The sequence below is a fragment of the Gavialis gangeticus genome, unplaced genomic scaffold (genome assembly GCF_001723915.1).
Source record: "Gavialis gangeticus isolate Ggan-Ray unplaced genomic scaffold, GavGan_comp1, whole genome shotgun sequence".
Taxonomy (NCBI): domain Eukaryota; kingdom Metazoa; phylum Chordata; order Crocodylia; family Gavialidae; genus Gavialis; species Gavialis gangeticus.
The window spans coordinates 148,933,304-148,960,986 of NW_017729022.1; the positions used below are offsets into that span (position 1 = coordinate 148,933,304).

At 42.4% G+C, this 27,683-nt stretch overlaps 1 protein-coding gene across 1 annotated transcript in view; it reads left to right on the forward strand.

Moving 5' to 3' along the window:
- Positions 1–6: 6 nt before the first annotated feature.
- Positions 7–27,683, forward strand: part of KCNK12 (potassium two pore domain channel subfamily K member 12) — a gene marked incomplete at its 5' end in the record, with an annotated part of 61,026 nt that continues 33,349 nt past the window's right edge. The window contains one exon of the mRNA XM_019516308.1: positions 7–322. Coding sequence (XP_019371853.1) covers positions 7–322 — 316 coding nt within the window. The remainder of the gene's footprint in view (positions 323–27,683) is intronic.

The window sequence follows — 27,683 nt, forward strand, 5'->3', positions numbered from 1 at the left end:
CGCCGGGGCCGCTGCTGCTGCCGCTGCGCCGAGGACACTGGGCGCTTCGTGCTGCTGGCGGCGCTGATCGCCGCCTACCTGACGGCCGGCGCCGGCGTGTTCTCGGCGCTGGAGCGCCCGTCCGAGGCGGCGGCGCAGCGCCGCTGGAACCGGACCCTCACCGACTTCAGCCGCCTCTTCAACATCAGCCTGCCCGAGCTGCGCGCCTTCCTGCGCAGCTACGAGGCCGCCATGGCCGCCGGCATCCGCGCCGAGGCGCTGCGGCCCCGCTGGGACTTCCCGGGGGCTTTCTACTTCGTGGCCACCGTCGTCTCCACCATCGGTGAGTCCCGGGCTGCTGCCCCCCTGCGCCCCGCCGGGCCTACGCCGTGCCTGCCTGGGGCTGCCAGAGCGGGACCGCGGGGTGGCAGGAGCCGTCCGGTCCTGTGCAGCAGGGCCCCTCGGTGCTCACTGCAGTGACTTGCCCCGTGGTTCCTCTGCACGTGTGTTGATTGCACAGTTCAGCAGTTGGGTTCACTTTGCACGTGCGGCCCCGCTTCCTTGGCACGCGTGGTCGGCCGGTCGGTCTGCCTTTATTGCACGGGGAATCTGTGAGTTGTGCGATGGTTCCTTTGTGCAAGTGTCGGGTCCGCCTTTATTGCACGGTTCCACCGTTGTGTCACTTTGCACACGTGGCCCGTCTGCATTTATTGCCCAGCTCACCAGTTAGCTGTGCAAGCGTGCCCTTGTGCATGTGTCTGGGCCACATTTACTGCGCAGTTCAGCACTTGTGTTACTTTGCACACACGGCTGGGCTTCCTTGGCACACATGGCCAGTCTGCATTCACTGTGCAGGTCAGCATCAGTTAGTTGTGTGATCATTCCTTTGCTCATGTGTCCAGTCTACATTTATTGCACAGTTCACCAGCTGTGTTATACAGCTCAGCTTCCTTTGCACAAGTGGCCAGCCTACATATATTGTGTGATTCACCAGTTAGTTGTGTGATTGTTACTTTGTGCATGTGGCCAGTCTACATTTATTGCCTGATTCAGCAGTCATGTGACCATTACTTTGCACGCGTGGCCAGGCTGCCTTTGTGTGTCTGGTCTCAATTTATTGTGCACTTCACCAGTTGTGATACTTTGCACACAAGGCCCAGGTTCCCTTTGCCCACATGGTGGGTCTACAATCACAATTCATCAGTTAGTTGTGCCTGTCACTTTGCATGTGTGGCCAGGATTCCTGTGAACATGTGTCTGGTCTACATTCACTGTGCAATTCACCAGTTGCGTTACTTTGCACATACGGCTCATCTGCCTTTATTACGCAGTTCACCATTTAGCTGTGTGACTGTTACTTTTCACATGCGTCTGGTCTACATTTACTGCACAGTTCACCAGTTGTGTGACCGTTGCTTTGCACGTGTCTGGTCTACATTTATTGTATGATTCACGAGTTGTGTAATTGTTACTTTGCACACATGGCCCAGCTTCCTTTGTGCGCGTGGTCGGACTACATTTATTGCACAGTTTGCCAGGTAGTTGCGTGATTGGTACTTTGCATGCGGGGTCTGTCATCCTTTGCACATGTAGCCAGTCTGCATTTATTGCCCGATTCACCAGTTAATTGTGTGATATATGTAATGTGTAAGCAGGGGCTTTAGCTACTCACCATAGGATTTCCAAACCTTTTCTTTGCGTTGAAAAATCTATGGCAGGGGGTGGGGGGGAGCAGAGAATGCAAGAAGCCCAAGGGCAGAGTAGAAGAGCAGTGAGGAATGGATGTCTCTCCCTATATGTCTATGCTAACCTAGCTATGGAACTTGACAGCTTCCATTGCAAGACAATGCATTGTAAAAGTTCCTTTGAAACAGTGTTAAACTTCTCTCTCTTTCTCTCTGTTCTGATTGTATTGGAATAAGGGTGAGGGAGTGAAGCAGGAGGCAAGGCTTTCTTAGGGTGATATCCTTTATTGGACCAACTATCAAAGCTAGCATACTAAGAAAGCCTCGCCTCATATAATTTCTGGACCATCATGGCTACAATTTCACTCTTATGCTACCATAGTAGTTGCACTTACTCTCCAAGTGTTCATCTTCCCTTTGAAATGCTTTCTTTCCATATGATTTCAGGGCAATGCTTTTTGTCACTTCCAGAGAGATAAAGGGGTGGGGAAGGGGAGAGTGGATCCGGTATTAATACCAGACACACAACATCAAGTATAAAAACAAAAGAAGTTGCTATGCTGTAAAGAGCCAGATGAGGTTGTTATGGTGATTAAAGTTTTGAAATGACGTGAAAAAAATCTCCTTTGGAAAAAGGGGGGAAAAGGCATCAGGTTACTATAGCAACTGGAGTTTTGAAAGTGGTTTAGAAGTGAAGATGCCACCTAAAGGACCGCGTTCACATTTTGGTTACAGCTTGGTGACTTCAGGCCAAATCTTGTACAGCACTGGTGCAGAAATGTATCCTCAGCCTCAGGCTCTACACTGCTTTTCTCGTTGCTTAGCCACAGGTCTGGTAAACAGAACGCATTCACAAAATGCACACTCAGATTTCAGGGCAGGTTATCTGTGACCCTTACTCACCCTGGATGTATTTTAGAAGAAACACATTGAAATCAGTAGGACTAGGTTCTGATCAGTGAAAGATTTGCAGAATCTGGCTCTTGGCACTTTTGCATTTGCTATAGATTCCTCTCTACACTCCCATGGTTACAATCAACACGTATAATTGCAAGTAATTCATATTTAGTTTCTTCTCTGTATGGAGTATAGAGCAGAGATTAAGGATCTTAGTTTAAATTATAAAGCAAGTGCTATCTAATTTGAAAAGATTTTCGCTAGGCTTAATCTGTTGGAAATTTCTCAATACCTTAATTTATTCTAAATAGCCACCGTGTGATAAGAGTTTCCAGTAAAATGCTTTTTCATAGCAAAGGTTAGTGTAAGATGAATATACAAAAACACTGTGCAAGTTGCTTGATGTTTCAACCCATACTTCTGTAAATCAGATGACAGAATCTATTTTAAACAAATGTATTGATAATTTGGAATGTTCTCTACCATATGGGATTTTGTATTAATTTAAACGCAATGCATATATTACATGCCTGTAATTATATTTTTAAGTAATTTTTTTGAAATTGGCAGACAATTAGCATGCTGAAATGACTGTGAAAAATGTTAACATTCAAGAACAGGGTACTTTATTCCTTCTGATCTTAAAACAGATTAAAACAGGCTAATAATGCAAATTATTTACATGAAAATGCTTGTTGACTGCATTGCTGTAGGGAGACTCCGAAAACATTTGACATGTTTCCTTAGAAAGTGAATAAAAATGCTAAGCAATGCCCAGTCTATCAGTCACACCAAATTAAACATGCTCCCAAATTTCAGCTTCAACAGCAGTTAGAACAAGACATGTAATGTATTTGCGTAAATAAAGTTAAAAGGTGTATGTAAGGCCACATAATTTCTAATTTCTAATAGCATACATTTTCAATACATCATTGACCACGTTTAATTGCTATTAGCTCTGCCTAGTAACACTTTAGACAGAGTCATGATTCAACAGGATTTTTTTTTGTTCTAAAACAGCACCCTCTAAAATTGTTATGCAGGACATCTGAATTAAATAAGTCCAAGCCACAACTATTAACAATTCCTTATACTGTTCATTTTACTATAGAATGGATGTTATACTAATTTTGTTTGAAGGGGTCCTGTTAAGTCTTTAGTCTTGTAACAGCCAAACTGTGATAGTACTGCTGAGTCTAAATAGCTTGTTTTAAATTCATTTAAAAATTGCAGCTTTTAGTTGCAGTTACATTATGCAAACCTTTTCATTATATTCTGGAAGTGTTTTATCAATAACACAACTAATCACTATGGTAGAGTCGTAATGATGAATATAGCTATGTTGACTGGCATTGTAACCTATTTTGGCACTGAATAATTTAGTTCAGTGTTTTCAAACAAAGTACATTTAATTATCCAGCCATTAAAAATACCAGCAAGCATTAGATTTTTTTCATCAACTGAACATACATTTTTAAATGACTGTTACCACATGTTATTACTACAAACTGAATGGGTAAAAAAAAAACCCAATATGCTATTAGAACATGATCCTTCATTCCCTACATTTATGGTAGTAGACAAAAAACCTTAGCAGAGGTGTGAAATCACATGAAGTCAGTCTCCACCTATTAAACTTTTGGTGAATCCTTTCTCTTATTTAAACTGTTTCCTTTTCATTTGCAGGTGCTTTTTAATAGTATGCAAATGCATAGAAATGAAGAGCTTGATTCTCCCTTTCCTTGCAACTTGTACAGACATTTACACCTGAGCAGAGAGAAAGCACTACTCACTGGAAAAAAATTTGTACCAGCTTGAATAGGTGTAAATAACTGGAGAAAATGCAACATTTGTCATATTTCTCCACTTTATCCTCAAGTGTGTTGTCTCGTATATGTAGCGGTACCCAGTTCTCTTTTAACACAGCCTTTGAATAGGAAGACAAGGGGTTTTTGTTTTGCTTTGCTTTCTTGCTGAACAGCAGAAGGCTCGATTCTGCAGCCCTTCCTCAAGTAGTAGTTTACTGCCTGGGTACTGCCAGTGACTATGTACGGAGTAAGGTGCTATTCACCTTACTCCATGAAGTAAGTGTGATGAAATGGTGGGCTAGGGACAGTGCCATAGCAAGGAGGGGGGCGATCAGGGCGACTACCCCTGGCGTTGAAGCAAAGGGGCACCAACAGGCGCTGCCCAGCTGGGGTGGGACACGGGACGGAGCCATGAGCGGCTCATTTGGTGGGGCACAAGGACAGGGGGAGGGCAGCTCCTACCTCTGTGCGCATTCCCAGGCAAGCATGGAGGAGGTGTGCGCCCCCTGGATCTGTGCACGTGGCGAGGGTGGGCTGTCGCTGCAGGCTTAACCCTGGGCACCAAACTTCGTTGCTACAGCACTGGCTAGGGAAGATACAGGGTTGGTGCAAAGTTACACTGTTCTAGATGCTGCACTGGGAGGCACTGTGCTTTAGGCAGGTGCAGTATGGAATGTCCCTCCTTACTGTCTGCATGCCTAAAAAGCAGAGTAGGCTAAGGGAGAGCCCAAACCCCACCTCCCTATGGCTCAACTCTGCCATCTTCAAAATGTCAGAAACCATTCCTATACCCTCCTGAACACAAGCAGTGCATTTTTCAAGGGCCCTACGTGCTACACAGGAATTTGGGGGCTTTTTCATCTTCCTGCTTTCACTGCATACCAGAGCCAGTCACAACTGGCCCTGATTAGCTAATAAGAACATACTGCACTACAGCTCATAAATGAAAGGTCCTTTACGTGCCACTCAATTTATTCTTAACCCTATTGTACATGGGTGACTAGTGCCTCATGACTCTGGAGGGGTACCAGTAGCCAATCACCGACTGGGAGCAGGTCCCCCAGCGGCCAATCGCCAACCCTGGAAACACTGGCAGCAAAACCAAAAGTGCCGCCGGCAAAACCAAAAGCACCTCCAGCCCTTCTCGGGGGGGAGTGGAGGGGGGCCAGTGCTCCCCACTCCCCGGCTGGCAAGAGCCAATGGGGGGGGGGAGGGGCACATGCCCACCCCATGCCTCCCCGATGCATCGCCTATGCTATTGTAGCTGGCCTTTGTACAGATGTGCATGAGAAAAGGTGCAGGGAACATTCCTCCTTCTCTTTACTTAGTCCATATGAAAACCAGGCACATTTCCAGTCCTGACAGTTACGGTCTCCCTCTATACTCTCCAAAGGGACACAGCATCATTGTTCTGCTTCCCTTTATGAGTCTGCCCCCAGAGTGAATCAAGTGAGGGAGGTCAAGTGAGATTGCTGTAGGTTCTACTTACCTCCAAATACTTCCCCAGGAGCACTGCACCTCTGCGTTTCCCACACCTCCCCCCGCACACATACTGTGCTAACAAAGGTATGATCAGACTTTGGTTAGCAAGCTCTTTGGATTTCCTTTTATTTAAATTCAATGTTAACTGCGTTTTCCTCTATCCCCCACTAAGTGACCAACTGTGACAGACATCACTGTCATTTTTTTTACATTCTTATTAATCCATTGTTTATTATTGAATAACTATATGTCTTTCTTTATAACCAAACACTTCATTCGAAATACTAGTTGCCTACTCCCAGTTTTTATGGTTTATTTAGTCACTACTTCACATTTTCAGAAATATTTTTTTATAAGCAATTTTGCTGTTCTATTCTGATGTTTTTAAATGGGCAGGTGAATTGTGTTCTTGGCTCACTGATCCAGGTGTCAACAAAAATTTGTTTCTTGGTTGAGTTTTGGTCATTTCCCAATTGTGAAAAAGCTTCTATATTTCATTATGGAGCAAAGCCAACATGTTTTGGATTTATTTTCTTCCAGTCATGTATAGGTTTCCCCTACAGAATGCTAAGAGAGAAGCACTGTGCTTAACAAATAAGCACATTGTTTTCTGGTTTGACAATAGGCCCAAGAGAAGAGGACTCCCACTTTTATGGATTTACTTTTACATAAAGGGTAGTTTCCCCTCTTGACAAATGAGTGTATCTAATGATTAAAACATGTTGAGACATTACATTTTTTTTTACATTCTGGATTTGAGCTACTTAGCGATAACCATGTCAGTAGATATATTTTTTCAGAGTTTTTGAGAAAGTTAATTGGCCTGTTTGCTTTGGAGAAGTCCATACTTAAGTGTAAGAAGCAAAAGACACTACGTAAATACTATGGTATGTAAAGACTATCAAAATGAATTAACTCCAAAGCTCCCTGCACTGTAGAATGTAAATGAGTTTGCATTAGATTATGACTTGAACTACAGGCCATCACAGGGAAAAAATAGGAAATAAGAACCTTCCTCCACCCCTCATTTAAAGCTTTATGTTGCTATCAGCTTTTAAGTGAGTGGGTGTGCAGAAACAAGCAGTACACATCCACTGACACTTGGTCCTCTGAGCATTGGTCACGCATTAGGGTAACAAATAATGCAGTTCTAAGGAAGAACTGGAGATCAGATTACACAGCTCTCAGTGTCCAGGGCTGTGCATGAAATTGCAGGAAAGTAGTTAGTAATTTAGCTTGCTGTTATTATCAAATTACTTTTTTAAATCAATTATAAGAAAGTGCTAATTATTATTCATAATAATTTGTCATTCCAGTATATGCAGTGCTAATTAAAATGAATCCTAAGGTAACATAAGGTAAGGTAAGGTAATGCTTATAATACAATCTTAATATTGTATTTATGGGGTTTTATAAGGGACTTAGCAATAAAACCTCATAACCAAGTAGAATGAAATTTACCCTCCAACACAAAGCCTTAGTAAAACAGCAATTAGGGAATGAAATTAACCTTGCTCCTCTTCAAAAAAAACACTCTGGGCAGACCTTACACTGACTTAATGCACAGGATGGACTACAGACCATTAGGAGTATGCATAGTCTATGCTGGGCGCGTCTACGTGTGCCCCTGTGGTGACGTTGCTACTGCGCCGTCATTTAGTACTTCCTTTTGGATAATGCAGTAACAGCTTGTACTGTGCCATCCATGTGGCACATGGTTATTTTTAGCCGCTACAACGCCATAGTGACACACTATACCGAGGGAGCAAGTCCCAACCCAGCATGCTGGCTGGACACCCATCCAAGATGCATGCATTCTTAGAGGCAGAAGTTTCTTTACACAGTTTGTAGGGAGCTTTTGTGCCTCACATCGGGTTTTAAATTCCACCCTGGGGACCAGGTGCCTGAATGTTAGATGCTGCAGCACCTGATATGTAAAAGTGCCTTTGTCTTTTGCTGAATATAGCGCTTCATCTTCTAAAGTCCTGAATGAGGGATCAGAGCTGTTAAAGGCGCTGAATTGAAACAAATGACATGCAAGAGACAATCTGGTGGCATTTTTTCAGAGGTTGCATTGCACCATGTAGCAGCCAATGAGTTGGCCTGCATAAGAGTGAGCTATGAATTTAATAACTTGGCAACAAATCCCACAAATAACCTAGACTATCTGAAGGGTAGGGAGGAAAATGTTATTGGATTTATCCAGTCTTGTTTAATGATGTAGTCTACCTGACTGACAACCATTTAAGAATATAGATCTCTGTGCTCACAGGGTAACATTCATCACCTCACTGGCACAAGACCTATGAACACAGCAAATAAGCACCATTTCAGCCTTATTTTGAGTGTTTAAGTGGGATATAAATGATGCATAGGCTTAAGCTGGCTCTTTGAGCAGAAGAGAACTATGCTCATGGGTACTGCCTGCACTGTCAAGTTGCAGGAGTAGAGGCAGTATCAAAAACACAATTACCCTCCAAAAACTGTCCTGCCTCTCTCAGTCTTGGCCCCCTCAAAAAAAAAAAATCTATATATAGATTTCCTGGAGTAGTTACTGAGAAACATTGCTCTGAAGTACTTAATAATTATTATGTAAGAGGAAATCAATTTTTATGTCTTTGAGAGACAGCATGCATCTTGCAAAAATTCTGTTGAATGTTTTCTAAAGTCATATTAGCTCCAGAGAATTACAACAATAAACCATTTATCTATTTTAGTGTGACAGGACCAGCGATATTTATGTAGTCCCACAGAAACCAGATGCAAACCAAAGAGCAATAGTCAAACGAAAATGTAATTTTGATGATAATCAGCAAAATGATGTTTTCCCAGGCTGTGCAATTATATACTGGTGGTTTGCACAGGAAAAAGCGATCATATTATCAGGTAGACCTGACTGTCTTGAAGTAAAAATAAGCAGTCGGAAAAGCAAGCAGCGTAAAGCTTTGCTTGCCGAGCTGAAATGTCAGACTGCTTGTGGTTGCTTCCGTCTTACTAAATGTAGTTAGGAGCTGGCATGAAAGTATCTATGTTTTGTTTTGTTTCTTCAGAATAGTCTGTTATGGCAGGATTTGGTGCATTTGATAATGTGATGATTTTATCAATGTGCTAGTGGACATCTGGAAGCTGTTTAATCAATCTGGTGTTCTCCGTAAAGATTAGAGAGACAGATCCTCTGTTGGTATGAATCTAAATAACTCTATAGACTAAATGGAGCTACAGTGATTTATACCAGCTGAGGACCTGGTCCGTATACTTTTACCTGGCCCCAAGAAACTTGTCTAAACATTCAGAGACTCGTACTACTAAACAAACCCAGTAGTTTGAAGAGTAATAATTATACAGGAAGAAGGTGTCTCTTCCATATGTAATATTCAATGTGTTTGTCTGTTTATTAATTGCATTTATATGAACAGAAAGTACAAGGCATGGTTAAAAAGGGAACATATTTTTAAAAGAAATTTAAATTAAAGGCCAATGTTATAAGAATAATACTTAGCCCTAATAGATTAATTTTAAAAACATTACCCCAATAGTACATTATCCTTTGCAACACCCTTGATAAGTAGGTATTGCTTTTTTCTCCCTTACTGTTAGAGGAATTATACCAGAGGAAAGACAGAAATCAGATTTTCCAAAGCATCCATTACACTTGTATCCTCAGTACTGGGAACCTCACTTGAGAGGAGTTCTGCAAACAACATCTGGAAGAGCATGCACTAAAAGTATCCTAAATTGGATACCTAAAAATTCAAGTCCACTTTTAAAATCAGGACTTAAAAGATTTGCCTAAAGGGACATGCAGGATCTGTGGAAATACTGTATTTACTCAGTAGGAATAGCTTCAGGACCAAAGTGGATAATATCAAACATGAGATCAGAACTGACATAATTCTTTATTGTTACTATCTCTGTGCTCCCCTTACCTTTCTTAGAGGGGTACTTCAGCTCACTTACTAATATGTTTCTAACAGGTATTCATGGTTTATGGTCAGGCACTCCTTTTTAATGCCAAAGTTTCTCAAGAGTTTAAATACCTGCTGTCTCATTATATCTTTTTGATTTTGTCTGTAGTATTATTTCATTTAAATTAACAGAGTCTACCCAAGGGTGGGTTTGGTCCAGTGATTTCCAGCAGTTGACACATGCATATATGTCCCAAGTTCTTCAGTATACTAGGTGCCAATGGTATTTTCCCCCTTGCTCTCATTTCTTCCAGATAGCAATTTCAACAACTCTTTATGATTGCCATTCACTTCACTAGCTGTCAGTTGAACTCATATGAATGACTCTAGCCAGTTCATTTCTTATTACTAGGCAACCTCACTGTGCCTAGTAACTATGCCTGTAACAGCAATACTGTTACAGGTTACTATGCCTGTAACAGCAATAAGGGGATCATAATTACTAGGCTTATCACCTGGGCTAGTTACTGCTGACTTATAAATCTAAACCTTTACTATGTGGATTTTTCTTGTAGAGCCTAGATCAGTTACCAGTCTCCACCTCCCATATATGCTTTGCTGTTTCATTTTCCTGGTATTCTTTCTGTTGCCTCTTTCTGTTACAGTTTATTTAATACTCCCCAATCATTTGCCTTTTACAGACACTGTAATTTCTCCAGCTTCTGTTGCCTCCTCCTCAGTTTGCCAGGCTGCTCTCTACTGCTGATTTGTTTCCTTGATTAAATTGTTAATATTTGTTTCAGGTCCCTTACAATCTTTCAAGTTAATGACCACAAAAGAAATAGGGAAGGGAAAATGGAGCCCTGCATTTTCTTTACGGAACTTAGCACCCTCAAGTGTCTCCAACTTTCTTCCTCAAATAGACCTCTATCTGTTTCTCTGTCCAGCTTGAACATTTCTCCCTTCCTGGTTTTCTCCACAATCTGTCACAGAATACTGCAAAGATGTAACAAGCATTTTTACTCCCTGGACAGTGGTGGCAGCAGCCAGGCCAGCAGTGGTGGTGGTTGCCAATCTCGTGCCCCCTCTAAGTTGGTGCCTGCTTCTAGTTATGTTACTGGAATATTGCACCTCATCATTTCTTTTCAGTTCTATTGAAGGGACATCCTTGCAAACACATTTTCTTGGGGAGGTGGGGGTGGGATTTTATAGGTCAGCAGCTCTTCAACATACAAAGAGAAGGAAAGGCACTTAGGAAAAATAAATTGCCAACTACCTTAATGAAATAAGTTTCTTGTCATGGCGTTCTAGTGTGCGCTGTTGTAGGATTTCCAAAGAACTCCATACCAGTCTTACTCTGCTGGTATTAAAAGTTAACATGCATCTCACTGTTGGTCTTGACAGTAGCAGATTTGGGCCAACATCAAGCACATTTGAATATCATAACCATATTTCTAGCGTGGCCAGCAAATTTTTACTACAGATATATCCCATCCCTGTCTCTGCAAAAGTCTATCCCTCCAGTGGTGTATAGGAGCCTTGTCTATACTACTGCAATTATCCTTTGCTGATTAAAGTTATCAAAAACTGTGTTCAGCTGAACTGCTATTGAATACCATTTCACTGCAAGTGTGGACAAGGACAAACTGTCCATCACAAGACAGATTTTCCCCTTTGTCAGCAATAGTTAATTTGCAAAACATAGGCCTAATCTATACTTGGGCCTATATAAGTATTCACCTATTGATAGTCTGAATATAATTGCATCAATGCAAATCTCAAGCACAGGCAAAAATAGCTGGGAGTTGCAAAAATTGATCCAAACCCTTTTTAAAAAAATCAGGTAAACACGCCTGGTGCAATCTGATTTTCCTTGTCTATACTAAGGCTGCTTCTTTGGTTGTTGCTACTGATGCCTGATCTAGGGCTTATCCTATGTCTAGATAAGACCTTAGCCAAAGTTAGTCCAGTAGATCTGAGATAGTAAAATTTTCACTAAATATTCACAATCACAACAGGTTTTGAATAACATTTCCTTTTCCTTTACAACTGTTGTAATGTATAAAAGTCCCCCATATTAAATGTGCTTGATTTTCTATTGCAGTACTGGCCTCTTTCTGTTCCCATTGAAACCAATTGATAAGCCAGAGCTGAGAGCTTTAGAAAATTCCACCCTACACACTTTACTGGCATATTAAGTGCATAACTTAAGTCATTTCAAGCACTTTTTAACATATCTAGTACTTACTACCATGTTTGTTGCCTTATTAACTTTAGTGGGACTGCTTATGGTACATGTACATGGATAAGTAATTTTACATCTAAGTGTAAATGTTCACAGGATTAAGCCCAATGTTTATAACTTTGATCATGGTATAAAGAAAAATATCCATCAATATTAAAAACATACATGAAAAATAGTTGTAGAACCACCAACTTTTTCAGATAAATAACAGATGTGGAGTAGAAAAACAGATGAGAATGCAAAAGGCATTTTGTTATCCTGATTACTTATACAGGTCATAAACTGTGATTATTTATGTTTAAAGGTCTGCAGTCAGTGCTCCTTGCTCATAAATCAAACCAACAGTAATAATAGCTTGACAACTAATCCAGCATTGTAGTGATTCCTCTAATGAACCCCAAACTCTCCTGAACTTGGACGGAGTTGGCTAATTCATCACAGCAACTTTTCCTTTTACAGATTGTAGGCCAGATTTCAAAGCCCTTTCTTAGCATTTGCTCAGGTAGAGTCCTACTGAAATAAATGCCAATTTGCCTGAGCAAAAAACAAGCAAGGATTTCAAAGTTCCTCAAAGCACTGTATCAAAGCTCTATGGAATTCTTACAGTCATTCATTTTAAATCAGCCATTAGTCTGTTATTTCTCTGCTGGGATGGGGACTACCACATGAGCAATGGTTTTGGTCCCTGAAGGTCTTCCACAGCTCAACAGAAACCATTACAGTGGTTTGAGGAACTGTGTAGATAGGATTAAAAGTAAATCCCACTTCAGTCTTTGTGAGCTGAATGTTTGCTGCGGTGTATTAGTCTTAAACGTGAAGGGGTTTTAAATTGGAGGAATTTAAATTGGTTAAGGGACTCAGATGATAAAATAAAGAATTTACTTATAAGGAGGATACAAACCTGAGTGATGATGCTTCATCCAAAGTTGAAGTTGGGGCAATTTAGTGATGCAAACAAGCTACAGGCTTATGCACATAACTGTTATAGCATAACAAGTTCTGCAGTCTCCCAAACAGCAGCTCCTTCTTCCCTTTTGGAATTGCTCCAAGTGTATGTTTGTCTATGTCCATGGTAAGTCATGGAAGATAACTGTTCTTCTGTACTTGGCACTGGTGAGGCCCCAACTGGAGCATTGTGTCCACCTTTGGGTATTAAACTTTGCAGATGACAGATAAATAGAAAAGAGCCAAGAAGAGATCATGACAAAAAGCTTTAGAAAAAAGCTTGTCAATAAGGAAAGAATTGAAGAACTGGTTTTTAGTCTAAGAAAGAGAAGACAGAAGGGGATATAATAGACTCCAAATATGTAAAAGCTTGTTATATGTAGGACATCAATTAGTTGGACAAGTTGTAAATGGGTTAGCTTGCAACAAGGGTGATTTAGTTTAGATATTGGGGGGAATGTCTACACATGCATTAATGTGCTTTTCCTAATACACATTAAATTTAGTACCTCCAATATGAGGTACTATATAAATGTGCATTAGGCTGTGCTAATGTGCAGTAGTGCAAGCACATTCTTTTTAGGTGACCCTTAAAGTGCAGTAGCTTATTCTACTGTGCATTAGTGTATTAGCATGATTTTTTGTGCACCGCTTTAATGTGCAGTAGAATAGGCTACTGCACTTTAAAGCTCATGTGTAGATGTGCCCAGGAATAACTTTCTTGCTGTAAGAGTTAAGCAATGGAACCGGTCGCCTAAGGAAGTAATGAAATTTTCATCTCTGAAGTTTTTTAAGATAAAGTGAGACAAACTTGGAGCAGGTAAATTTGTTCCTGCCGCAGTGCAGGGGTAGACTAGATAAGCTCTTGAGATCACTCCAGCCCTACATTTCTTTAACAGGTATGAAAAAATTAGATATTCCTGGCTTTGTTAATGAGGCAACGGATATGCTGAAGGAAAAAATAGAAACACCTTTAAGCCAGGTGTCAGCAGTATCTTTTAAAATTAAGGGCTCATGAAGCTGGAGTGATTGTGCTGAAGCAGAGAGAGTAAAACAAACTGAAAAAAGAAGTACTTTCCAGTTCCTTTTCAAAATGGGGAATTGGTCAGTTCTAATCTAGAATGGTTGCATTATTTGCTTACCTCAGCTGGAATCCTGCTACTCGGACATCTAATGTCCTAGTTTTTTCACTAGTAGTATGTAGCAAGAAAGAATTGCTGACAATACACATTGTTGAACCTTAAGAGAAAATGGTTAAGAGCCAACTTGTGGCCTGACTAGAAGGAGCCAAGGCCACTTTAAGGTGTATTATAGGCTATTGCTATCACAGTAATAGTACAGGATGGGAAACAGGTTCCTCAGAGCTCTCATGAGCCCCTGGCTGATATGTCTTCTTAGGATGCTGAGTAGTAAAGTTACTCTCCAAAAATCCCAGTATAGTGTATTTCCTCTTTGAGAAGCAGGGGAACCCATAGGGCAACTGTGACTTAGAAGAGAATCAAGTGTTCCTTATGTAACATTATGACAGAGGGCCATCTTGGGTCGGGTCTCACATCGGCCTGCCCACCTGTCTAAGTAGGGCAGTCTGCCCAGTCTCACCTGCCACAACTTGCTGTACCTTAAACTGGTGTAAAATGTGTGAGACTGCCCACTTTAATGACCCAATGCCAGGGGGAGATATACACGGCTCCAACCTGCCATTACCATGTCCCATGTCTCACAGATGGCATCCAGATGATTATTACAGCTCCGGATTGAGGCCAGGCAAAACTTGGTCCACAGCTGGGCCTCTCACAAACTGCCCCTTTCAGGGCCACATTCATACTGCCCCCCTTCTCACTGGGGCCTCTTTCTCACTGCCCCTCATTGGGCCACTCACAACCTGGCCTGCTCCCTTGAGCAGCCCCCTTGGGTCATCAGGCTTAACTACCTTCGTGCGGGTACTGCACACACAGTCCTTTGGATTGCTTGTGCTCCCCTACTTTACGTGGCATCAGCCTTGTGCCTAACACTGAACTGACTCTGCCTATAGCCTCTCACTGGGCAACTTTCCACATCTATATACTCATAGGAGTTGGTCCATGTGCTGCCCTTCTGGCTGTCCTTCAGCCCTACTCAGTATACTTCCTGATGCAGCCCTTCAGACTGGCCTTCAGTCCTACTCTACACCTTGCTTGTGCACAGTCCTTCAGGTCATAATGACATCCCCTACTCTGTGCGGGCCCCCATACCACTCTGGGACCACTCTCCTACCCTATCGCCGGGCCACACTACTGCCCTCTCCCTGGGGCCTCTGAGGTCTTCCACTCCTGTGGGTCTCAGGTGCCCAAAGATGTGCCTGGCCCCCGTGTCTGTCTCTTATTCTGGGTCACCCACCAGGATGTGGGGGCTGGGGTTTTAGGCACCCCTCCTAGCTTTTCACTGGAGAAGCAATTGGCCTGGCATTTCTGGGGAACTCCCTCGCCACAGGGAGTCCCACCAAGCCATCCTTCCCCAGCAGGGTGCAGTTTTCAGCCTCCTGCCATTCCCATAGTCCCTGCCCTTACCTCCAAGATGTTCTGAACAACAGCTCAGCCAGGTATTGCTCTTTTGGCTGCCAGCAGCAGACTGCTGCCTCAGCCCTGTGGACCTGGATCTAAAATGGCTGCCTCATCAGGACTGACCCGCTCCTGCTGGCTACCTGCTCTCCATCTTAAAGTGGCAGGCACACACAAGTGCCCTGCCACAAGCACAAAGACACATGCTCCTTTGCAGTAAGCAGATTATGGCCCTTCCTAATCATGTCATAAATCTGACATTTCAAAAGAAAAAAGTCAAAGTTAACTGTGTTCATTTGATCTTGCTTCATAGTCATTGTCACTAACAGATTTCACATGCTTCCTGTGCATGAACTGGCCCTTGTTCACTTGAAGGCTAGGTACGGAGAGTCAAAAAGCCTGAGGCTGAATTGATTCAGTCTTTCCAGGTTAGTCTAAACTGCACAGATTAAATTGAAATAGAAGTGAACAGTCATTTACCTTTGATTCAGGAAATGCAGCTTCATGCCTGCAGTAGCTCAGGCTAGAAGCGGGGGGGGGGGGGTGCTAGAGCACAGGTCTCTGGCTGCATGTTAATTTCCTTTTCCTGCTGCCTGTGAGGTCTTTGAGATTTGCAGTCCAAAATTACAGCAGCAGGGCTTTCCAGGATTGAGTCTGTTCATCACTTCCTCTTCCTCCTTCCAGGTGCCTCTGGGATTTGTAGTCCACAATTGTGGCCAACAATAAATTTGAGTGGGGGAAGGGATGTCAAACCCCCACTCCCTGGCCTCAGATCCCAGCCATGATTTGGGGGGGGGCAGTCCCTACCCCCCATACCATAGACTTGCCCCCTTCCCTCCCTCCCCACCCCCCATCCCCAGTTGTTAGCCAACCCTCACTGCTCCAGTTAGGGAACAGAGGGGCGGGGCCAGCTCTGCTCTCTGGAACAGACAGCACAGCCCAGCCCAGGGCTGAAAAGCATGCTGGGATGCTGGGGGACTGTGATTTAATTTGAACCAGGAAGGGGTCTGGGGCAGAAGTTTCATAACCCCAGGGGTGACATGTAGGGGGTGCACGTGGGTGGACATGCACCCCTGAGCGTTGCAGTGCACCCTCTGCAAAAGGGCACCACCAACACTGTTGGCGGTGCCTGCAGCCAGTTGCCGCTTGCCACCCTGCCGCTGACACCACTGGAAACATCTGCAGGTGGTCCATGATTGCCCCTGGCCACCACCGACGCCACCAGTGGTGCCTGTGGGTGGTCACCGACCCCTGGTTGGCACTTGCCATCCCCACCCCCCTGCCACTGACAGCGCTGGCAGCGTCTGCGGGAGCTCCCCCACCTACTGCCAATGGATTCCTGCTGCTGCCACCATGCGCCTGCCGCAGGCAGCACAGCCATGCCCCCCCAGCTGCCGAAGGCACGCGCCGTTCATGCATAATCTGGTTTGACCAAAATCAGTTAAGTCTGATACTACATTCAAACAGGTTTATCTTAAACCAGTTTCCACCATTTTGAAACTGGTTTACGTGCACTGAGCTTCTGTTCTGTTACAGGTGTAAACCAGTTTCTGATCATTTAAATTGGTTTAAGTGTAACTTCTGTCCGTAACCGAAAGGACCCTAAACTGTGGCAGGACTTTCACCAAGAAAACTCTGAGCCTTAAGTGTGCTTTTTCAGTTTCCATTCTTTTGGTTTGAATGGGATCTGGATCTAGCTTTTGACTATAGCAAGTAACCAAAACTTTAAAATTGTCAAAGACAAATTTTATTTAATGGGATTTCAAGATGGAGGCTTTTTTAAATGTTCTTTGGAATTTTGCACTGAAATGTATTGTTTTTTAAATGTAAATGGTTTTTTGCTGTTGATATGACCAAGTCATGTATTTATTTATTGACTGATTTTTTTAAAATCTCACCAAGTATCTAAGCTGGCCAGTAAAAGCTGGCAATGAAAAAGCCTAAAACTGAAAGCAGCAAATGAAAACCAGAATAAAGATGAATGATAAACCAAAATTAAATCATTCTGTCCAAAAAAAATTAATATACAATATATTTTCACAAAAACTTCCATTTTGAAAAAAATGACCCAACCTATTTGACAAGTTCTAGCCTTCTCACGGCTCTAATAGAAAACGATCTCCAAAGTTTGCAGATCCCCTAATAATTTTCAAATGTCCATGATTTTGAATTATTTGAAGGCATTCCATTTTCTCTGAAGATTTTTTATTCCCAATTCTGGTAGCTAATCAGCACTCATGACATTTGAAAATTGATGATGCAGGATGTTTCTGGTATTTTTAGCTGAGTTAGAAGAATTTTCAGCATTTTAAGGGAGTCTCTCAATTAAAACAGATTTAAAGCTTATTTTTCTTAAAATAACACCAACAGGATAACTAATACAGAAGAAAACATTGGATTTTGGTCCTCCCACCAGTTTGGTAAAGTAGCCCATAAAAATGTTCGTATTTAAAATTTAGCTCCACAAAAATGATAAATTAACTATCAGTCTACAAATACACATTTTTATGAACAGTAAGCCCCAAGACAGCTGTCAAGGAATGTTTATTTAGGGGTGCACAAATATATCAGTTAGCTACCAGATTGGCACAGATAAAAGAAGAAAATATATTATTGGCTATCAGCTTTTTTTGGTCATTGTAGCCAATAATTACAGCCACATGCCCGGAGCACCCTGGCGAGCATAGTCTACTCCTTGCACAGCACTGCCGTCCCAAGCCTGCGGCAGACTAGAGGTCCCGGTGAGCAGTGGGAGGGGGAGGGGGTGCTGGGGAGCAGTCACAGGATGCCATGCTCAGCGACAAAGAGATCATTACTGGCTCCTGCTGCTGCTGCCACTGCCATGGCAACGCCATGCATGTAGCGGGGACCTGAGTGCCAGGGCTGCTTCAGAGATGTTGGGCTGCACGCGAGAGGGGCAAGGCACCATGCAAGGGACATTCCGCTTTACCAGGGACTGGGTGCCTTTGCAAAAGTAGTTTCTCCCCAGCGGCCCTGGGAGCTCAGCCACATGAGGCCCAATGGCACTGAGGCAGCTGTGTGCTCAGGGGCTCCAAATGCGCCCAGGCCACTGTCTGTGTGAGGGTCCTCCCCGCCTACCCAAGATAGCACTACAGGCTGCACAGGGAACAGGGAGGAGCTGTGGGCAAGGGAGCGATGTGCATGGGAATAAGGCAGTCACCACCTTCCTCACTGAGGGCCAGAGCAGGCAGGAGGCATGTGTATGTGTGTCATAAATGCAAAACAAACACAAGATTTATTTATGTCAGTAGTTTAAAATGCCTTGCACTGTTACTAAATATCAGTTACCAGATTGGCTTCGGCTGATTGGTTGATCAATCATTGGATGTCGGTATCCGCCAAGAAATTCTTTATCGGTGCACCCCTATTTTGCACAGGGAGCTTTGCCAGTCATTTTGCCAAGTGTGTGCAGATATTTAAAAATGAAACATAATGAGTGGAAGCCTAGTCTTGTGCTTAAGTCATATGTCTGAGATTCTGAAAGTCTGGTTCCATATCCTGCTCTATTACAGACTCCAGTGTATTCTCTGGCAAATCATTGAATGTCTCAGTTCTTCTATAAACAAAGATTATAAAACTTCTGTATCTCACATGTTATGAAAAGCTTGTGCACTATGGTGATGGGAACCATATAAGCACCTAAATAGATTTTCTGTTCTTTTTCTTTATGTAGCTTTTTCAAAGGTCCTTATAGTTTCATAGTTTCATAGATTTAGGGTCGGAAGGGACCTAGTAGATCTTCTAGCCCGACCCCCCGCCAGGGCGGGAGAACAACAAAACCCCATTTGGGTTAGGCCCTAGGGCTTGTTCAGTTTGGCTGCAGGTAAATGGGTAAAGGTTAGAGGAATCTAGAAGCAAACTCAGTGAGGATAAGTGCTTTTTATATAAATGTCTATTAGAACTTAAACCAGAAGCGTTAATATTACAAATTGGAAAAATATGAGAGTATGGAAAAAGCCCAATATCAATTTCTCAGAGATGTTCTAAGAAGTTCCTGGAGCTGGTTGGATAGTCAGGATAAACAGTCATTAAGTGTCCTTTCATCTGACTTCTCCAACTTTAATTCATCTGTAATACCATTCATTCCTAGTTGTTATTCATATTGATTACCCTTACTTTGTACAGAATTTTGGACCTCTAAGCTCATTATTCCTTATATTTTAGTAGGTTAATTTTAACTCTTGCTTTTGGCTTATTATCTTTTATATCAATGTCCTGCTATACCAGCATTGTGTGTCATTGTGGAGTTACAGACCTTTGCAGCTCAGCTTAAAATATCCCAAACAGTTCCAGTGTACATGTCTATAATTACCTGTTTATCACTTAAAGCCATTTATCAGAAATTGTAGGACTAAATTCATATTTAGACCACCTACTTATCCTAAAACTAGTTACTCCTCTAAGGTCTGCTTGTGTTTGGGTTACATTTCTGAGACCTATGAAATTCTAAGATAAGGGATACAGTAATTGCTCAGTTCCCTGGTCCCAAGTATGAAGCAGATGTTCTGGAAAGGATGGCACCAGGCCACCTGAAAGGGTTCTAGTACTTTTTTTGCCAGTCACTGAAATAGGTGTCACAATGATTATCATTCAAAAGAATAGGTTTTCTCAACCACGATGAAGTTGATGACAGCATATGATCAAAACTCGATGTCCAATGCTAACTACATCTTCCTTCCTTACACACAAAATGATAACGTCAACATATATTTTTGGCATTGAACAGTGAATGTGTTTTACAGACTTGTAGCAAGTTGCTCACTTTTACATATTTTTTTGTTTGGGTGGTATTCAATAAACATGGCTTACTAACTAATGAGACTGTAAAACCTTATAATGAGACCTATAACTAATGAGACCTATAACAAAACATGGATTATCAGTATTCATTTTTGCTGCCAGTTCAAATAAATTCCTTCATTGTACAGTTTTGGCATCTAAAGTAGAACTGAGGTTTTCATTACACAGCAACAACAAATATGAAAAAATAATGTTTGAAAATCCAGTTTGAGATGAAAAGACACAAGTTACTTCTTCAAGGGTGTTGCTTAGATACACAATTATCTGCACATGGAAAAAACATTCTCCAAAACATTGGAGAAAAGCAAGTGTAGGAACAGCTACAAAGCCTGAAAATGTAAAAACCTCAGAGAAATTATTTCTGAAAAGATGCTCACCTCTATCACATCAATTATATCAAGAATTTAGGAAAATCAAAGAAGGCAGCAGTCTCGTGGTTTTAAGTACACAAATGCCAAAGGGAAATTGAGTCAAAGGGAAATGGCCAGTCTTTGGGGGTCAAAAAAATAGCCTTGCATACATGCTGATATAATTGAAATCAGAATCTACCCCGATTTGCTACAAGTACTTTTTGTAGACACTGTTCTTTTTCAGTGGACTTTGGGACACTGTAAATATCAGCTATTATCATTCCAAAGGTATATGCCCTCTTTATGATACAGTTAAATCTTGGCTATATAGAACAGGTGCTTCAGCAGGGCTTTTTTGGCACATTTATCTAATAGCTATTGAGTCAGCTTTAGAAAAAAACACCATAAAGCCCTGCTGGAGTGTATGATCTATACAGATCTATACAGATACTGCAGAGCCGTGACACATGGACACATGTGACACCTAGACTGGTTTAAATGCCATTTAAGCCTGAAGTGGACAGATATACAAGCCTGTTGAAGTAGCTTTAAGCTGCCCAGAATGGTTCAAAAGCATACATGGAAAATCAAGTACTCTTTGGAAGTTGTTCACTGTGAACTCCTTAAGTATTATATGTGGATACCAAGCATTCCATGACGTGCATATGGTCAGTCCCCCAGGTATCCCCACTGCATCACTTCTCACCCACCTCACTGCTACAACTGGCCACTTTGGTACACAGCTGCCTCCTCATTTTTTGACAGTTTTTATGAATGAACTCTCTTGCACTGCTTTCAGTACAAGTTATCTTTTTAACAATGAGCTGTGTCCTCACTCCCTACTATATCACAACCCTTCGTCATGCCTCTCCCCCACTCAGAGACCCTAGGAATGCAAAAGCATAGGAGCCAAGCATTTTCTATCAGCCACACAAAGCTGGGTAAACACACTGCAGAGTTTGATCAAGTACAAGCTATTGAAGTTTGTTGAACTCATGTTTAGGAGAAAAGAGAAAGCAGAAAAGTAAAAATACCCCTAGGTCCCCCACCCCTTGTGACCACCAAAGCATGAGGGTGAGTGCTTCTCCCTCCCTACTCACCCATTGTGAGGCATACTGAGCTGGGTGCTCACTCCCACCCCTAATGTCAGAGCCATAGCACATCACACAAAATTGTGAACTGGTTCCCAACCGGTGACAACTAGGAACAGTTTAATTGCTATGTGTGTCCACACCCTGTGTGCATATGGATTATGATACAACCTTTAATTACATGATCACATACAGTTCCTCCATCAGCATCCTTCAGTATATAGGCTGGACTTGCTTTTGGGAAAAGTGGCAGAAGTGAGGCAAGAAATAGGAGAAGGATACTGAATGGTGCAGAAGACTGCAGAAAGAGAAAAGGAGCTCTTAGAGGATTAAAGCAGTTAAATGATATCCTGAAAAACTGGATTTTATTTTAGGCAGAGTTCCTATCTTACGTTAAGCAAATAATTTAAAGCCGAACTTTTCACAGGTAATTTCAAACTGCCTGCTCCTCATTTTTTATTTGTACAATTTGAAACCCTGGGCATGATTTGAAGAAATGCTGAGCCCACACAGGGGCAACTAATGTCAACAGAGGCTATGATTGATTATATATCTCCACTACATAATAGTCAGTACTTGGAAAAATCAGGTCCTAGGTGTTACACACTGGGAATGCAAAAATTAGTGGATATTTTATCTTAGATTGTCTCTCCAAATTCCAATATGAAATATCGAGATTAAAAAATTAGATCATCTCATAGGGATGTTAGGAATTAAAATTAACACATTTAAGCATTCCAATACAATAGTTACAAATGCCGTAGGAAAGTCTGTGAGAAATGAGTAATTCTGTCTAAAGAGCAAGATCAGAATAATGTGGCATACATAAGGTGTTGGGACCAGTTGTTGAACAATGAAGAAAAACAAAAATCCTACACATTAACTGATTACTGTTCATTCTGTGTGCTAAATGAAGTACAGCTCTTGTGAAAATAATATAATCTTGTAATTAAAGATTTATCAGAATGGCCATGCAAAAGCAAACCAAATCCAGGTTGATGGGTATCCTTAATTCAAGCATTCACTACATTTGGGTGCTTGATTTGCTTAATAGTATTTTTTTACCATAGCTTTTTTCTATAGTTTCCTTTGTAGACCACTGGGGGAATTTTTACCTACAAGATGATATCCAAAAAAAAAAATACTGTCATCATCATCAAAATGCAAGTCTTCACATGATTTATGCAGGGGTAATCAACTGGGACATGTTATATGTTTCCTACAGGGCTTCATCCACAAAGAAGATAAATCTCTTAACAGAGATGGATTATACTCTGGCTCTTCAGCTCAGCTTCTTATAGACCACATTTATTGTTTTAGAATTTTTTTGTCCAGTTGTTAGACACTCAGTGGAAGCTTCTCTTGGATTATGAGCTATTGTGAATTTCAGGCACTTAAAAAGAGCTTTCCTCTAGATAAAAGAACAAACTGGTTAGTACTTAATCATTCTTCTCTTTGTTTGAGCCCCCAGTAAGTTTCCTAGGATGTAACCTGTATAGCTCAAACTGGAGGTCCTGAATTCAGTCCTGAAAAATCATGGCTGTTAACAGAGACACGCAGTCACAGAAGTCAATACTCATGGCAAAGTTGCCGAGTTTTCCTTTATGAGGGTGAAAAATGAGACACAAATTTATCTGGGTATGTTTATCAGTATAAAACAGATGTGTTACTGTAATATCCACAAGGCACAAGCTTTCAACAAGGCAACAAGCTCATAGCAAATGAATTTCAAGGGTAAATGTAAGATAAAAGAAACTCTAGGAATAATTACATTTTATATTATCCTCATAGTGGAATTCCAGGTATCATTCACATGATGAATGATATACATACTCAAATAATACCAGTACTGTTTCGTTTTAAATTCTCATATATGTCACTCATTTCCTTATACAGAAAGGATGAAGTTCCTTACCCTCTTTAGAATTTCATATGTGCCCTGTGGGTCAATTTTTTTCTCCTTGGCTCTTTCTTCTCTTTTCTTTTCCTTCCCTTTCCTCAGGGCTTCTTGTCCATTTTATCCTGAGAACAGTTGGAGCAAAAGAGAGATGCAAGGGCAGATAGGGTGACCAGAGGACATGCCACAGATACCAAACTAAATAAGAATAAACTTGGAAGGCCCTGCTGCCTCCTGGAATTTACCCCAACTCCTTGTCTTCAGCACCAATCTCTGGCAGACATCAAGATACTGTTCTGCGACCGAAGTTTCTCCTAGAAACTGAGTGTCAGTAGCATTCGCTCCTAAGATAGAGTGAATGATAAAACCTGATACTTTGTTCTCAGCTGCTCTCCCTGGTTAGTGCTCCATTGGAGTACAGTCCCAGAAGGGGCAAAGGAAGACCTAGACCGAATTACAAGGAGAGCACTTTTTGCCACCCATGGGGAGGAACCAAATGAAAAAGGCTTTCATTCAGATGACAAGGTGATCTGTCATCTTCTCTTTACAAAAAGTCCTACCTTTTTAAACTGAGGAAAAAAGGTACATGAAGCTGAAGATATCTGGAAGAGAATAGGGAAGGGAGGAATCCAGCTAAGTCCCCCACTACCATCAAACCCACTGCTCCACACCAGCTTCCTTCCCATCTTGCATTCCTACCCCCTCTAATAAGGTAACATTTCTACCATCCTTAAGTGCTACCACTTCTTATGCCATACAGGTAATGTCCTAAAGTGCACCAACTTGCAAGGCCTGCATGCCCTCACATATACTTAGAAGACTAGCTCTTTCCTCATTAAGATGCCAGAACTTTCAGATTTGCTTAGAAAACTCTGGGGACTGCCACTGCTGATACTGCCTCCTCCAAACCCTAGGAAGCCCCTCTGCAAGCCTGCCCACACTTCCAGAAGTGCACTTTGCTGTGAGTGGGCAAGAAGGTGGATGCACAGATGGAGCTGTACTTTGCAGCCTGGCTCATCCCCTTCACTCCTCCAATGCTCCTGAGGCCAGCAGAAGGGGCCACAGGGCTGGTCACCACCATGGAAGACCTTGCAGGAACAGCCTCAGCAATGGGGCTGCCCTTGTCCCCTGAGGTATAGACCAGGGGGAGGAAGGAGGCAGACAGTGGAAAGAGTAAGGTACAGTAGGATGAGGACCTGCACCCTAAAGCAGTGGTTCTCAAACTTTTTTGTACCAGGACCCATTTGTAAACATTGATGGCCAGTCCCAACCCAGTGCCCATCAGTTCCAACCCACTGCCCCCTGGCCCCCTGGCCCCAGCCCCCAGTGTGTGGGGCAGGCTCTTGCAGGCTGGAACTCTGCCAACTTGCAAGTGAAATGCCACAGTTTCCTATGCTTTTTTCCTTTAAAGGAGAAGCCATTTTTAAAGTTTGTTCATGACCCTTTCATATATTTTTTTCGGTCACACCCCACAGGTTGAGAAATGCTGCCCTAAGGGGCACCAGCTGGATCAGTGGTTTTTAGCCTTTTTAGCCTCAACCTTTTTAACCTCAACCTTTTTATCCCTCTCTGTATCTTTTCTGTGATTTTCCACTGGAATGCCACAAAATTCAAAAAAGTTTTAGGGCAGTGCCTTGAAGCTAAAAAGGTTGGGTGCTTTTACACATGCTCTGGGGGGCGGGGGGGAGGGGAGGGGAGGCAGCACTTTAAATAATGTGGCTACAACAGCTGTTCTAATTAAAGCGCTGCTGCATGTCCTGTATCAGCATCCCCATGCTTAAAAATGGTGGCAGGGGCGCTTGAACTAAAGTTAGTCCAACAAGCTTTAGTTCAAGCATCCCCTGCCACCATTTTTAAGCATGGGGACACTGATACATGAGATTCAGGAGGCTTCTGGAGCATGGTAATTACCACACTCCAGCAGACTCAGTTAAATCAAGTCTGCTTCAATGTAGTGGAATAAATAGATTAAATCGAGTCTGCTCTGATGCACTAGAATTCCAGTGCATCGGAGCAGCCTCCACACTCATGTATAGGCACCCATTGAAAACCACTGGTATAGAGACTAATCCTTTGCTTAAGGAAGCATGTATTTGGTGTCATTTTTCTAACAGTACATCTCAGCACCAGTATGATTTCCTCTGGAAGGGGAATGGAATATGTTATCTGTTTTGGAACATGTATGACACACATGCCCACACACGCACATACACACGACTAATTGGGTGTAAGAGTGAAGTGCGCTGCCAACTTTAATACAGAAGAAAAAAGTGTGCTCCAAGTATCAGAAATTTGGGAAACACTGTCCTAACCCATACTCATCTGACATTCTTCCTGATATATTTCTTAAAGACTCACTGAAGGATACACCGTGTGCTACCTCTCATATACCTGTTGCAGCTTCAGCTCCAGTTACTTCTCTATCTCCTTCAACTTCAAACAAAAAAAGCTTATCACGTCTTTACATAGGTACATCCCATTAGCAGAAGCCATACAGAACAAAAAGAGGAGCGGTTGCTTCCCAAGCAGTCAGTCATTTCCCAAGTATACTCTCCAAGACAGCAGGAGGTGCCTCAACCTCTTCACATCCTGCTCTTGCCCATCGGAGCCATTTTAGGAGTTCACTAACCAGTTTCTAATATTATCACTGTGGTGCCTCATTCAAATTTGCTTCAACATAAGCCACAGCCTCCCCAGCTTCAGTGGTCCACTTCACTGCATCCCCTGTTCCCTCAAGATTTGCCTCACACCCACCTCACCATGACCGCATAGCATTTGACTCTCATCTGGCTTCTCATAAGCAGTTAACAGGATCTTAGATGCTCTTCCCTCATCTTTTGCCTACACAGGCATCACAGCTGCCTCAGGGGTCTCTTGCATAAACCCTTAGTCCACGGAGCATGGGCTACCTCAAAGACTTTGTACCCAGCAGTTCTCCATCAGCCATGGACTCACCAGATACACTCCCTCAAAATCCCCTCTCTATCCTCACTACCCTTCTCTTAAGTTTTAAAGTCTCCCTTCAGGGCACACTGTTCAGATTCAGAAGCCACTTCGACATATTCCCACTGCTGTCATTCCAGCCTCTTTATCCTCAACCCCTCCTCCCAACATTTGCTTTCAGCCTCAGTGCCCCTTACCACTGCCTCAGAGTCCACCCCTACATTGTACCTCTTAAGACCCAAGAACCTCACACAACCCATTAGCAGAAGCTATCAAATATATAAGATATGAACAGTAGCAGACTCCTGCAGACTGGAGCCTGAAATTACTTACCTACTCTTCAATTCAGTCACTATAAACCAATTCAGGAATTGCCTTCTGGCCAGTACAGGCCACCTAAGGGGCTTCCACCTAGCTCTTCATGCCAATCTTAACAGATCAACACAGAGACATATCACTCAACCCCTTCCTCTCAACCAGAGACTCCCACAAATATGAACCTGCTTGGTTATAAAACCTGTCAACTGTTCTTTCAGTTTTTGTACTACTTTGTTTTTTTTTTAAATCAGAGACTTTGTTTTCAAGTTTAGGATGTGCTTTGTAAAGGTAAAATCCACCCTGCAATTTGTCTGATTTGCTTGTCAGCTGGGAGAAAAAAGCTATACTTAGTTTAAGAGCATAAACAAATCCCAGAGTGGAATAAGATAAGCATAGTGGTCACATCTACGCATGTGCTTAACTGTAGAGTAGACTAAATAGCTGAGGAGTAATGCATCGCTATCTACACATGCGAGAGTATTAGCCACAGTAAACTAATTAATAGGGGTGTACAAAACGGGCTGTATTCGATTTAGATTCAGATTTGGCCTGAATCAGGGACAGTGATTCAGTTAGTTGATTCAGATCACTGTCCCAATTCAATTCGGGCAAATCCGATCTGAAGATTTGGTGCTGATTCAAATAATCAGCAATTTGGCCATAGACACAGCTTTAGATGTTTTTTCTACATACCTTGTGGTACCAGGCACAGCTCATGAACACTGCCATGCTAGGGCAGATGGAGCATCCCACAGGAGTGCGGGGGGGGGGGGGGGGGGG